The 12,776-nt window shown below is 44.4% G+C and overlaps 1 protein-coding gene across 1 annotated transcript; it reads right to left on the reverse strand.

Moving 5' to 3' along the window:
- Positions 1-1,801: 1,801 nt before the first annotated feature.
- gcshb (glycine cleavage system protein H (aminomethyl carrier), b) lies at positions 1,802-12,083 on the reverse strand. The gene is made up of 5 exons (XM_062067904.1): positions 11,839-12,083; positions 9,952-10,031; positions 2,452-2,515; positions 2,237-2,368; positions 1,802-2,172 (listed from the first exon to the last, which is right to left on the reverse strand). Exons 1-5 carry the CDS (start codon positions 11,978-11,980, stop codon positions 2,075-2,077), a joined length of 516 nt encoding a protein of 171 aa, XP_061923888.1. The 5' UTR covers positions 11,981-12,083; the 3' UTR covers positions 1,802-2,074.
- Positions 12,084-12,776: the final 693 nt, after the last annotated feature.

The following is a 12,776-nucleotide window of genomic DNA, read 5'->3' on the forward strand; positions in this document are numbered from 1 at the left end:
CATGTTTTCGATATTTGCAGGGAAAACACATTCTAAACAGTTGACATTCAACACAAGTCTTTGTACATGATTTTTACTTTATTATTTTTTTTACTAATTCCTGAAAAACAATTGTGGTGTTGTTCTTCTCTCTTTAGCCACTAGATGGGGACTTTGTACATTTTACATAACTACAAGTTTACAAAACTGTAGATGCAGCTGGTTTGATTGATTGAGACTTTTATTAGTAGATTGCACAGTGAAGTACATATTCCGTACAATTGACCACTATATGGTAACACCCGAATACGTTTTTCAACTTGTTTAAGTCGGGGTCCACTTAAATTGATTCATGATACAGATATGTATACTATCATATACTATCATCATAATACAGACATCACACAAGATAATCACATTGAATTATTTACATTATTTACAATCCGGGGTGTGGAGGGTTAGGTTTGGTTGTTATCATCAGTCATCAACAATTGAGAACAGAGAAATGGATATTGGAACAGTGTAGGTATGACTTGGTAGGATATGTACAGCAAGTAGTGGACATAGAAATAGAGAGAGAGAGAGAGAGAGAGAGTGAGAGAGAGAGAGGAGGAGAGAGAGAGAGAGAGAGAGAGAGAGAGAGAGAGGAGAGAGAGAGAGAGAGAGAGAGAGAGAGAGAGAGAGAGAGAGAGAGAGAGAGAGAGAAGAGAGAGAGAGAGAGAGAGATGAGAGAGAGAGAGAGAGAGAGAGAGAGAGAGAGAGAGAGAGAGAGAGAAAGTATCTGCATTTGATTGTTTAGATTTGATTATTAACAATCTGGACTGAACAAAATGTTGGTACCACTGTGGTGGATCTTTATTACTGTCCCTCAACAATGCAGATTAAAGAAGGGATTGCCACACTTGACTGGCAGGCGCAGGGCCAAGGTCCTGCACTGTGTTACAGTACTATGAGAGCTGTGTCCCTCTCGTGTACAAAATGTAATATATACAGAGCTAAATGCTCATGGTATTGCAGAGAACTCATGACAAAATCTCACGAAAATTCAGATTATATTCTTAGAGCAGGTAACTTCAGCAGTAATGACCAACTAATTCATTATCTTGTTAGCATAATGAACTCTATAACGCTATATTTTAAAAAGCATGGTGTTTGATTAGACAAACAAGTTTTGCTAAATCTCTAAAAAGAGGTTCTGCAGCCTCAGAAGCAGAACCTCCAGGTTCCGTAACAGCTTCTTCCCTCAGGCCATAAGACTCTTGAACGCATCATAATTAAATTATCCCCTCAACTCCCCCCAAAATGGATTAACTCGCTGGAATAAAAGACAATATAACATACATCCATAAACGTGGATGCATGCGAAAAAGTGCAATATATTTATCTATACAGTAACCTATTTATTTATGTATATATGCACCTTATTGCATTTTTTTATCCGGCACTACCATGAGCTTATGTAACGAAATGTCGTTATTATCTGTACTGTAAAGTTCAAATTTGAATGACAATAAAAAGAAAGTCTAAGTCTAAGTTTGATTAGACAAACAAGTTTTGCTTAATCTTGTTTAAATGTGAAAAGGTGCAAAAGCACACGTTAACTTTCAGCGATTATAAAAGCCCTGTCCCATTAATCATTGATCAGCTGGTCTCTGCACTCCCTTCCTATCTGCACATGAGGGCAAAGGTCAAGGAATGCGACTGGATGAAGATTAGACCATCCTCAGCAACAAGAAAAACAATGCACATGGCCTCTTTTTACCAGTAGTGACCTATTACTGAAGTATGGCATGCTGATAAAATACAACTCAGACTTGTAATATCAAACATGAGGAAAAGTTTTATTTCATCAAGGTGACAAATCACTTACAGTATCATCACTGTCCAGTCTTCCATCACATTTGCATACATTTGAAATGGAGAGAAACCAAACATTACTAAGCGCTCTTTACAGTTTTAGTAACTAATGAACCCCAAGATTGTATGCAGAAGCTATGAACATGCTAGTTATTGTCTGTTTCAGTATGAAAATAAATAGCACAGATGAGGGATGTTGCCAGCTGTTAATGCTCTTTAATAGCCTAGCGGCTTTGTTTTATTCTTCAAGTGATTTGACAAATGTATCATATGCAACTTGGTCCATGAGCCCATCCAGCTCTTCTGGCTGTTCGATCGTCATCTTGATAAGCCACCCTGAAAATATGAAAGGTCATATTACAGCACCAGTACTAATGCTGCATATTCTGTTGATCCTCACCATCTGAATAGCAGGCTTTATTCACCAGTCCAGGATTGTCTGCCAGCTCTGTGTTGGTTTCCTTCACTTCCCCGGTCAGTGGCGAGTACAGCTCGCTGGCAGCCTTCACGCTTTCCAAGGCACCAAACTCATCTGCAACGCAAACAGGCAGTCAGCGTGACACACGCCTTTATGTCAATGAACGGCTTTGTAGGACTGTACAGCGCGTGTCATACCCATTTGAGCAAGGGTTTGGCCAACTTCAGGGAGCCCACAGTAAACCACATCACCTAAAGCTTCCTAGAAGGAAGCATAAGTCAAATGAGTTGTAGGAATTCAAAGTTATATTACTGTGTTTTCCGTAGTTTTTCACGTTCACAAAATTGTCAGTATGTACAACCCTCAAATAATGCAAAAAAGGTTAAAGGTGTCGTGTGATTGCATCCTCAGTTTAAGACAGCTCTACTGCAGCAAGGTTGCTGCCTTGCTCAAAGTGCATTGTGTCAAGTTCCAGTGTGCACAGAGGTTTTACTGCAGGTTATAAATCAATGTTCACTGAAACAAAGAGCAGTAGTGTGAAAACTGCCAAAGACAAGTTTGAAAATTAATATATCAAATGCACCATGTGAAGTGTAGTATTGTGACCGTCGTTTTCCCAGACCATAAGTTGCCAATTTCCTACGCTTTGACTCTTCGGCTTATAAAACGGTGAGTCTAATTTAAAGATATTTCTTCGCAAACGGCCATAATGTTTTGTATTCAATAAATATTGTTCATAAAACACAGGCACTAAAAAGGTGTGCTATAGTTTGAGTTATGGTGGCAGCTTTTGGATGAGTTCGCTCACGACAAAGTTTATTTATATAGCCCTAAATCACGAGTGTCTCAAAGGGCTGCACAAGCCACAGCGACATAATTTCTGTTTTGTGTCTTGAACCGGAAGTATATCCCATTTCGTCTACTATTCCTCTATAGAATTTGTGCTTGAAAGGATTCTTGATTCATCACTCCAAGCAACATTTGTAAGTTTTACAGTACAGCAAACTATTTATACTTCACTAAACCGTTCCATGTGTGATATCTAAAGGAGTGTTTTCATGCCTATTTGTACATGCTACCGTAATGTAATCAAACTAGCGTCGTTAGCATTAGCAAATATGCTAACACGGTTACAAGTGTCGGTGTTAGTATTATTAACTTACAATGGCATTCTTTTTGTATTGTTTCAGTTTCATAAATTCACCAAAACGGCACCGTAGAGTTATTGAGTCTGTTTAGCTGATTGGAGAGCTAGCTTCTGCAGCTAGTGGGTCCATGACGATGACTTCTGTTTTGTTTGATCAGCTGTTTTACTGCCTTGTGACAGGCAGCGTTTAGAAACAAAGTAAATAAAGATTCACAAAATCTTTCGTACCGGTATATATCTGCGGCTTATGGTCCGGTGTGTCTAGTATTTGTAAAAATGTGTATTTTTCTCAAATTTGGTTAGTGCAGCTTAAATACTGGTGCGCTCTATAGCCTGGAAAGTACAGTATAGGTGGCGGCATCTTAAACTTGATTTAAATACATTACTTGACCTCGGGTAAAAACCTTAAAAGGGTGTTGTTCGGGAGCCTGTAAAGGACTGTATATTTTCTTTAGGGGGATGCTCTAATTTTCACTATTTACCAAATAAAGATAGTCTAGGAGAGAGTGAGAGGACACCACTTATATAGTTAACAATTTACTATACAATATAACATACAATAATCTGACAATAATGAACACATTGATTACACTCATACACTCATCCCCACTCACACGCTACCTCCCCAATGAAACCTCCCGCACTAAACCAATTACACAACACACACACACAGTCCAACCTGGGCCCCTTGGCTGGGCCAGAAGATAGTCTGTTGTGGTCCTGCTGTATCGTTGGTGCACGTAGGGTGGGGGTGGTGAGTTGCAAATGCTGGATACAAAGGGGGCGTTGGAGAGGGGGGACACCTCCCGTTGTAGAGTAGAGAAGGGGGGGGGGGCTCGGCTGGGCTTCCTCTTAGCTCCCTCACGAGTCTAGTCTGGAGCGAGAGGAGAACCAGCCTCGTCCTGGGTCACCTCTCTGTCGACTAGCCCGTGAGCGCGAGCCACTAACACTCGTACGTCGCGCTGTCCACTTCCCTCGCAGCAAGGTAGCCGCGATAGCACACAACTAAACTCTACAACGTTCTCCAAACAATAAATAGTCCCAGGGGAGAGTGTCTCTTAACTAAACTTAGTCCGAACGTGACTGAACCTGGCGTTCGTGAAGTCACGTTGCAGCCAACAAACACAGGTGCGAGCTGCGGTGAACTAACTAGCGGTTAGCCTGCGCTTCACCTCCTACTGGCAACGTGAAGCGCCCAAAACGTCTTTAAACTTAAATTAGTGCACTGGCACTTAACTGTCACTTATAACAAACTTAAATACAACGCTTAGAGTACTAGTTACTTATCTGATCTGCAACTGTGGTGATCTCTATCTCCGGGTAGTATTACCGACGCTCCGCTGCCTGTCAAATGCCGGAGCTCTTTTAAACACTTTTCTTACCTGCCGGCGGAAACGGAAGTGCCCGTCACCATGGCAACCGTAACCGTGGCAACGGTTAAACAATCTAACGAAAATACATTACACCTTCCCAAACAACACATATGAAATGGAAATAAATAATAATAATAATTAGTCCCTTAACAGAAATGATTTATCTATAGAACTAAAATGGACAATTTACAGAAATATGCAAACCTTCAGAACAGACGCCCCCTGATTTATGTGAAGGAAATCAGTTATCCGAATGAAGGTTTGATATATAAGCAGATCAGGGGGGGTCTAGGGGGAGTCGGGTCAGAGTATGAGGGAGTCGGGTCAGAGTATGGGGGGAGCTTGATAAAGCGAGGCACTGGTCGATGGTAGGTTCTCTGGCCAGTGTCCACTATTGCTGAGCGAACTCTACCATCCTTCCCCTTAGTGACGGTCTTCACTCTGCCCAGGAGCCAATGCGCTCTGGGTAGCGCTGGATCCACAATCATGACTGGCCACCCCATGAGGAGAGAGTTGGGCGTGATGGGATGGAGGTCAGCCAGGTCGCTACTTGCATATTCCAATGGTTTGGAATTCCGGATTGCTTCCGCTTCGGCTAACACATTGGCGAGGACTTCAGCTTTGGGGACCTGTGTTCCAAGGGTGAAGTTTAGAGTGGGAGGGGCGCTAGGTGGGTTGTACTGGAAGTCAACTTGAAGAGGGGTTAGTTGCTTCTTAAGCTCCTCTGTCATGTCCACATTGTCCTCAATCACATCTGCTTTGATTACCTCAAGGACTGCTTCTATCTCACTGGCAGCCTTATTGGGCTGGTTTGAGGGTTCCTCCATTTTGCACTCGGCCCCGAGGAAGTGCGTTTGGGTCTGGCTGGGATTAGCACTCTTCAAGTTGATAGGGCCTTGGAGAGTCCAACCAAGTGGGGTGTCCAGGGCGACGGGGCAGCCACATGGGCCTGGGAGGATGCGCCTTGGGAGGGTCAGCCTTGCTTGATCGGACCCGATTAGGATGGTCGGTACCACTTCTTCTTCTTGATCAAGCCTCAACTTTGCCAGATGGGGGTACTTTGCCTTGAGCGCCTTCATTGGATAGCCATAGGTCGAAAGGCTCACGTCAGCCGCGGTGAACACATCGCGCAGGGGGTGCACTTCTCCTGGTCGCCCCTTTGCCATGATCTCCAGGGACACTATCTCACCCGCGATCTGGGTGGGCTTGGGTTGGATGGTGAGGATCTTCATCTGATGAGGATGACCTTTGAGCCCGAGGGCAGTGGCTGCCTCCATCAGGATGGTGCACTCTGCACCGTCATCAATGATGGCATATGTCGACATCTCCCTCCCATCATGGCGTAGGATGACCGGCACCATCTTGAGTAACACTCGGGGGTTGTTACTACGGACTGGGCCTACGTAGTAGGTACGACCCTCCTGGATCTCACTTGATGGGTCCCGAGGGAACTCTCCGGTCTCCGGCTTGTCGCTTCTAGTATTTAGGTCGTGGAGGACTGTGAGGTGTATCCTGCCGTATTCCTTAATGCGACAAGGCCTCTTCAGGGTGCATTGCTTGGCCATGTGCTCACGGGCGCACCTCCAACACCGATTGTTTTCCTTGATCCACTGTTTCCTCTCTTCGGTGTTATTCTTCCCAAACTCTGGACAGTGTTCAAGCCAGTGGGGGCCCGTGCAACACGGGCAAGGTGGTTGAGGCTTCTTATCACCTTGCTTAGGGCCGTCCCTATCACCGTGGGGGGTGTCCCTCTGTTCTTTAGTGTCAGCCCCTGGGATCGTCGTCATCACCCGGACTGACCCTTCCTTCCTCTTGGTTGCTCGATTGGTCCATTCGTGTCCGCCGTACTTCAGCTCAGCTTTTGTTGGGAGACGGATGTGCTTTACCTCACTTCTCAGAAAGTCAGATAGCTCCTCTAAGCTGGCTGCTGGCTGGTCGGGGTGGAGCTGGTCGTGGCGCCGCCGGAACCTTTCCTCTTGATGTCTGGGCAGCTTCCTTATGAAGCGCTCCACGGTGGAGCCTGTGTTTAGTTCCCTGGCTCCAGTCGGTCCCTGCAGCTTCAGCATCGTGACCAGGGAGCGGATGCGGAGGGCGTAGTCATCCAGGGCTACGTCGGTTTGGATCTCGGGTAACTCCCAGAGGGCTTCAACCTCGTCGAGGATGTGGTCCCATGGACATCCCCAGCGGTGATCTAGTTCTTTCATGCTGTCGGTGTAGGGGGTGAGGGACTTGGCGTGGGAGAAGCAAAGTCTCTTCGCTATTGGTAGCTTACAATGGAGTTGGCGTGTGAGCCACTTTTGCTGCTCACTGTGGTACGCCTGTGGTTCTCCTAGCAGGTACTCCAGGCTCAGCCGCATATCCCTGTAGTTCTCCCTGCTGTCTTGGGTAAAGAAGGGAACTATGGAGCCAAGCGGGTGAAGAGCATTACGGCAGGCTGATGTTGATGGTGAGGAGGGGGGAGGGGCGTGTGGATACTGCACCCTACGATCCAGAAGGGAGTCCAAGCATTCGTCAGGCTCCATTTCCTCCTCGTGTGCGCTCTGGGTTTCTGGGTCCAGCGCTCGAGACCTCTCGACGCTCCCCTTCCTTTCCTCTGACGAGCCAGGCCTTGAGGGCGCTCTCGATATCCGGCCTAGGGGAGAGGGCTCTGGTTGGCGGGAGAGAGCGAGCTTAGCGAGCTCCAGGCTCTGGACGGCCGCCTTCTCTAGTGCCTCCGCAGTTGCACGGGTTTGCCGCTCCAGGCGCTCCTTGTCAGCGCGGGCCTCTTCATGCAGACGATCCTCTCTAGCATGGGCTTCTTCGCGCAGCTTCTGCTCTTGTAGCTCTAGGCATTTCTCTCTGGCGAGGGCGTCCTGGCGCTGGTTCTCCTGGTTGTCAATCAACTGCTGGAGTAACTTCTCAGAGAGTAGACTCTCAATGCTTGATCGTCCTGAGTGGCTGCTACGGTGACTACCCGTACGGCTGCTATGGACGCTGCTACGCCGGCCAGAAGATAGGCGAGACTTCACTTTGGGGGGCTTGCCTTGAGGATCGGAGTTCTTGAAAAACTCACCCGGATGGAAGGTTCGCGGGTCGGTCTTGTCTAGTGGGGTGGCGGCATCAGGGGGAATTATTTCCTCACCGTTCTGTAAGTTGCCACGTCCTGGTGGATCCTCTTTGCCTTGGCTGGCGATTTCTGTCGGCGGGGGAATGACTGCTGCCAGCGGCGGGCCCGCCTTTTCCTGTCTCTCTTCATCCCTTGGTAGTGAGGAGAAGGGGTGAATACTGGGTTGCATAGTTGAACCTAATTCTGGTGTTGCAATATTGTCCTCCGCCACTTGGGGTGCTTTACTCTCTAAACTACTGGGGCTGTCAGTCTCATCTAGGGTAGTCAAGTGATAGTCCTGTAGTCTAGTGGGTAACCTACGCTCTCTAACAGGGCGTGTTGGTGGTTCTGGTTTTGGGGAGGGGCTTAGGGTTCTCTCACTCTTTTTGGACATCCTAACTGATTATTATCCGGCTCGAAGGACCAAAATGTTCGGGAGCCTGTAAAGGACTGTATATTTTCTTTAGGGGGATGCTCTAATTTTCACTATTTACCAAATAAAGATAGTCTAGGAGAGAGTGAGAGGACACCACTTATATAGTTAACAATTTACTATACAATATAACATACAATAATCTGACAATAATGAACACATTGATTACACTCATACACTCATCCCCACTCACACGCTACCTCCCCAATGAAACCTCCCGCACTAAACCAATTACACAACACACACACACAGTCCAACCTGGGCCCCTTGGCTGGGCCAGAAGATAGTCTGTTGTGGTCCTGCTGTATCGTTGGTGCACGTAGGGTGGGGGTGGTGAGTTGCAAATGCTGGATACAAAGGGGGCGTTGGAGAGGGGGGACACCTCCCGTTGTAGAGTAGAGAAGGGGGGGCTCAGCTCCCTCACGAGTCTAGTCTGGAGCGAGAGGAGAACCAGCCTCGTCCTGGGTCACCTCTCTGTCGACTAGCCCGTGAGCGCGAGCCACTAACACTCGTACCTCGCGCTGTCCACTTCCCTCGCAGCAAGGTAGCCGCGATAGCACACAACTAAACTCTACAACGTTCTCCAAACAATAAATAGTCCCAGGGGAGAGTGTCTCTTAACTAAACTTAGTCCGAACGTGACTGAACCTGGCGTTCGTGAAGTCACGTTGCAGCCAACAAACACAGGTGCGAGCTGCGGTGAGCTAACTAGCGGTTAGCCTGCGCTTCACCTCCTACTGGCAACGTGAAGCGCCCAAAACGTCTTTAAACTTAAATTAGTGCACTGGCACTTAACTGTCACTTATAACAAACTTAAATACAACGCTTAGAGTACTAGTTACTTATCTGATCTGCAACTGTGGTGATCTCTATCTCCGGGTAGTATTACCGACGCTCCACTGCCTGTCAAATGCCGGAGCTCTTTTAAACACTTTTCTTACCTGCCGGCGGAAACTGAAGTGTCCGTCACCATGGCAACCGTAACAACGGTTAAACAATCTAACGAAAATACATTACACCTTCCCAAACAACACATATGAAATGGAAATAAATAATAATAATAATTAGTCCCTTAACAGAAATGATTTATCTATAGAACTAAAATGGACAATTTACAGAAATATGCAAACCTTCAGAACAGGTGTCATAATCAGTAACACTTCAGTGTGATGGGGTGCAATTGGAAGTGAAGGTTATTTTTATGCCTGCATATGTATGTTTTGTTATCAACGATATGCAAAAACAACTTTGGATTGAAGTATGGTGGTGTTCATACAAGAAACCATTACACTGGTGCACGATAAAGTTTAAAAGTCGTCCACCACTGTCCAGTATACATTCCTGCCCCCTGGACGACTGGAGTGAGAACCTATTATCATTATTATTATTATACTTTCGTGCTCTTGTTATATTTGTAAAGGCTGCATTATAATTGTAATGTACAGTGCCTAATTAAGTGTCCAGTGAGTGTATGTAAACGTACTTAAAATATATATTGGGGAACACAGCAATCAATAGTCGTAAAAAAGTAAAAAACATTTCTGCACGTAAGGACAAAGTGTATATGAAGTAGACCCAGAAGCCCAATCGGACCAAATGCATCATAAAAGATCATAAATTAATGATTAGTGCGAAGACAAAGACAAGGGCTTACTGTACCTGGGCGTAATTGCTGATACCGACGGTGGCAATGTCACCTTCTACTTGCACCCACTCGTGTTTATCTGTGAACTTGATAGCTGGACAGAAAACAAAGAGATAAAGAATAACAGATAAACGTAGATATATTTATACCAAAGCACCAAAAATACATTTACAGTGGAACATTTAATAAAATGATGGAATTCCTGTCATGAGTGACATCACAAGCACACTGCACAAGACCTCCTGCCAGGGACAAAGTTTTTTCATTGTCTTTTTTTTTATATTCCAAAAGAAGGGTATTATTGACAGAAGTTGAAAAAGATACACAATGTTTGCAATAAGATTACATGTAATGCAAATCACCTTATTTGAGTGCTAATTAACTTAACACTTAATATCATTCAAAGAGTTACCTTCTATTACACTTAACAGTTAAAAATTTTAAAATGTTAATAAAAACAGTGTCCGTACAGGTAATAATTAAATAACAATAATTTAATTTAATTTAATAATTCAATAACGCTAGCCACTCGTCATCCATTGTCATCCCTATGTCAGCAATCACGTCAAGGTTTCTTTTTCCAATCTGGGTTTTTTTTTTTTTAGTTTTTCTTGCCCAGATGTGGTTTTAGATCAGGGGGTGTAGATGTGAGTTTGTTAAACCCTTTGAGGCGCTCGTGATTAAGGGCTATGTAAATAAAATGTGATTGATAATGTGCATATGTTGGTGACAACTCTGAAATTAATACCTTATGACTAGGGTGTCCAAAGTGCCACATGTGGCTTGTTTTTGGTGTTCTATTTCAGAAATAAAAACTAAGAATGGCCCACACTGGAACATTACGAGTGTATTAGGGCCCCACTGGAAAAAAAAAAAAAAAAAAAAAAAGGTTCCAAGATCATAAATGTTAGCATTTTCTTTTAAAATATTTAACTGCTCAGCATATCTTGACTGATATTCCTTCACCTTTAGGATGTTTAATAAACAAAAGGATTAAGAATAATAAAGAGTACATGTTATTGTATTCATGCAGCCTGGACGACTGGAGTGAGAACTTATTAATATTATTATACTTTTGTGCTCTTGTTATATTTGTAAAGGCGGCATTATAATTGTAATGTGCCTAACTAAGTGTCCAATGAGTGTATTTAAATGTGCTTAAAATATATATTGGGGAACACAGCAATCAATAGTTGTAAAAAAGTTTAAAAAAAAATAAAATTCTGCATTTAAGGACTAATGGTGAACTTTTTTATTTATTTTTTAATCTAACAAATTGCAGGCCTACCAGCATCCCAGAACTGATTGCACTGGAAAATGTATGAATATTAATAATTAGAGTGGGGTTTTCATGTCACAGTGAACTTCACCTTTGACCACAGCTGATAATAGGCCCTAATAGAAACAAAATAAAGCTTCTGGTGATACTTGTTGACGAGAAGGGAATATGTTTGATCACACATTTTATGCATATATGATTATAGCATACTTGTAATTAATCAAACATTTTGAAATAGATGAAGAGTAGAACATGTTGATGGATGCTAGACAGCACAGTCGGGGCGTGAGAAGGCCCGGATCAATGAATTGCAACCCTATTATAGATGAATTAAGCATCATGCAATGCACGTGTGGACTAACTTGACATACAGCTTCACGGTAGTTGGCACACAATCACGTGACACATCCGTCTAATAAATTGCGGCACGTTGCACGAGACCAGATTAGCTGTTGCTAAATAAACGGCAAGTTCCGAGTCCTGACTGTAAAAGTAAAAAGGCCAGAATGAGGAAGAAGTCAAGCTTTGAGGCAAAATATGTTGTGAGCTAACACGCTGCTGCTAATCTTCACCGTCAAACTTTGTCCCGCTAACATGACGTCCGCTGAGCCAAAGTTTTTACCTGTTGACCGGGCCGCAGTGGTGCCCAGCGTCCGCAGACAGCTCCTCGCCACCAGCAGCCGCGTCGCCGGCGAGAGCCGCGGGAGTCCGCAGTGCAAGTGCAAGTTTGCGGAGAAGCATCGTAAGGCTGCTCGCATCGCCATCTTCACTCAAGTGTGCGCTTCCTCTTTAGCACCGCGCGACTGCGAAGACACTTGACCGCGGGAGCGCGCATCTTCCGCCTGGCGCCGGGGATGGTGGGCGAGGTCTCGTGAGAAAGGGGTGGGGCTAAACGAAACGACGAAAATGCAAATAATTCAATGTTTTTGTTTTAGCTAATATATGATGAAGTATACACGATTACTTAGTAAATAGCAACAGGGCTATTCGTTTTTAGTGACATCTAGCGACAAACCTTCAGATTGCAGCCAAGACTTAATTTGGCTGCAATCTGAATTTCGCAGGTTTCCCTGCTGGTCAGGGGATTTTTAAAATTGATTTTAAAATCCCGATGAGGGAAACCTGCGAAACAGGCTTGTAGGGATAACATATGTATACATATTCTTCAACAGGTTTTTTGTCTGACAACTGTGCTTAATTTATTTTATTTATTATTTATTATATGCCTATGTAAATTGCTCAACTTGGTGTAAAACATTGGAACAAATACTTGTATTGTATTGAATGTGCCTTAATGAGTTTGTACGTTGTATATGTATGTTCATTTGTTAAAAAAAAAAAATCATGTTAGTATGTCTCTTTTTTTGCTAACACGTTTTCTGTGGGGCAGCACAGTGGAAGAGGGGTTAGTGTGTCTGCCTCACAATACGAAGGTCCTGAGAAGTTGTGAGTTCAATCCCGGCTTCGGGATTTTTCTGTGTGGAGTTTGCATGTTCTCCCCGTGACTGCGTTGGTTCCCTCCGGGTACTCCGGCTTCCTCCCACCTCCAAAGACATGCAC

Source organism: Entelurus aequoreus, linkage group LG02 (genome assembly GCF_033978785.1).
Source record: "Entelurus aequoreus isolate RoL-2023_Sb linkage group LG02, RoL_Eaeq_v1.1, whole genome shotgun sequence".
Taxonomy (NCBI): domain Eukaryota; kingdom Metazoa; phylum Chordata; class Actinopteri; order Syngnathiformes; family Syngnathidae; genus Entelurus; species Entelurus aequoreus.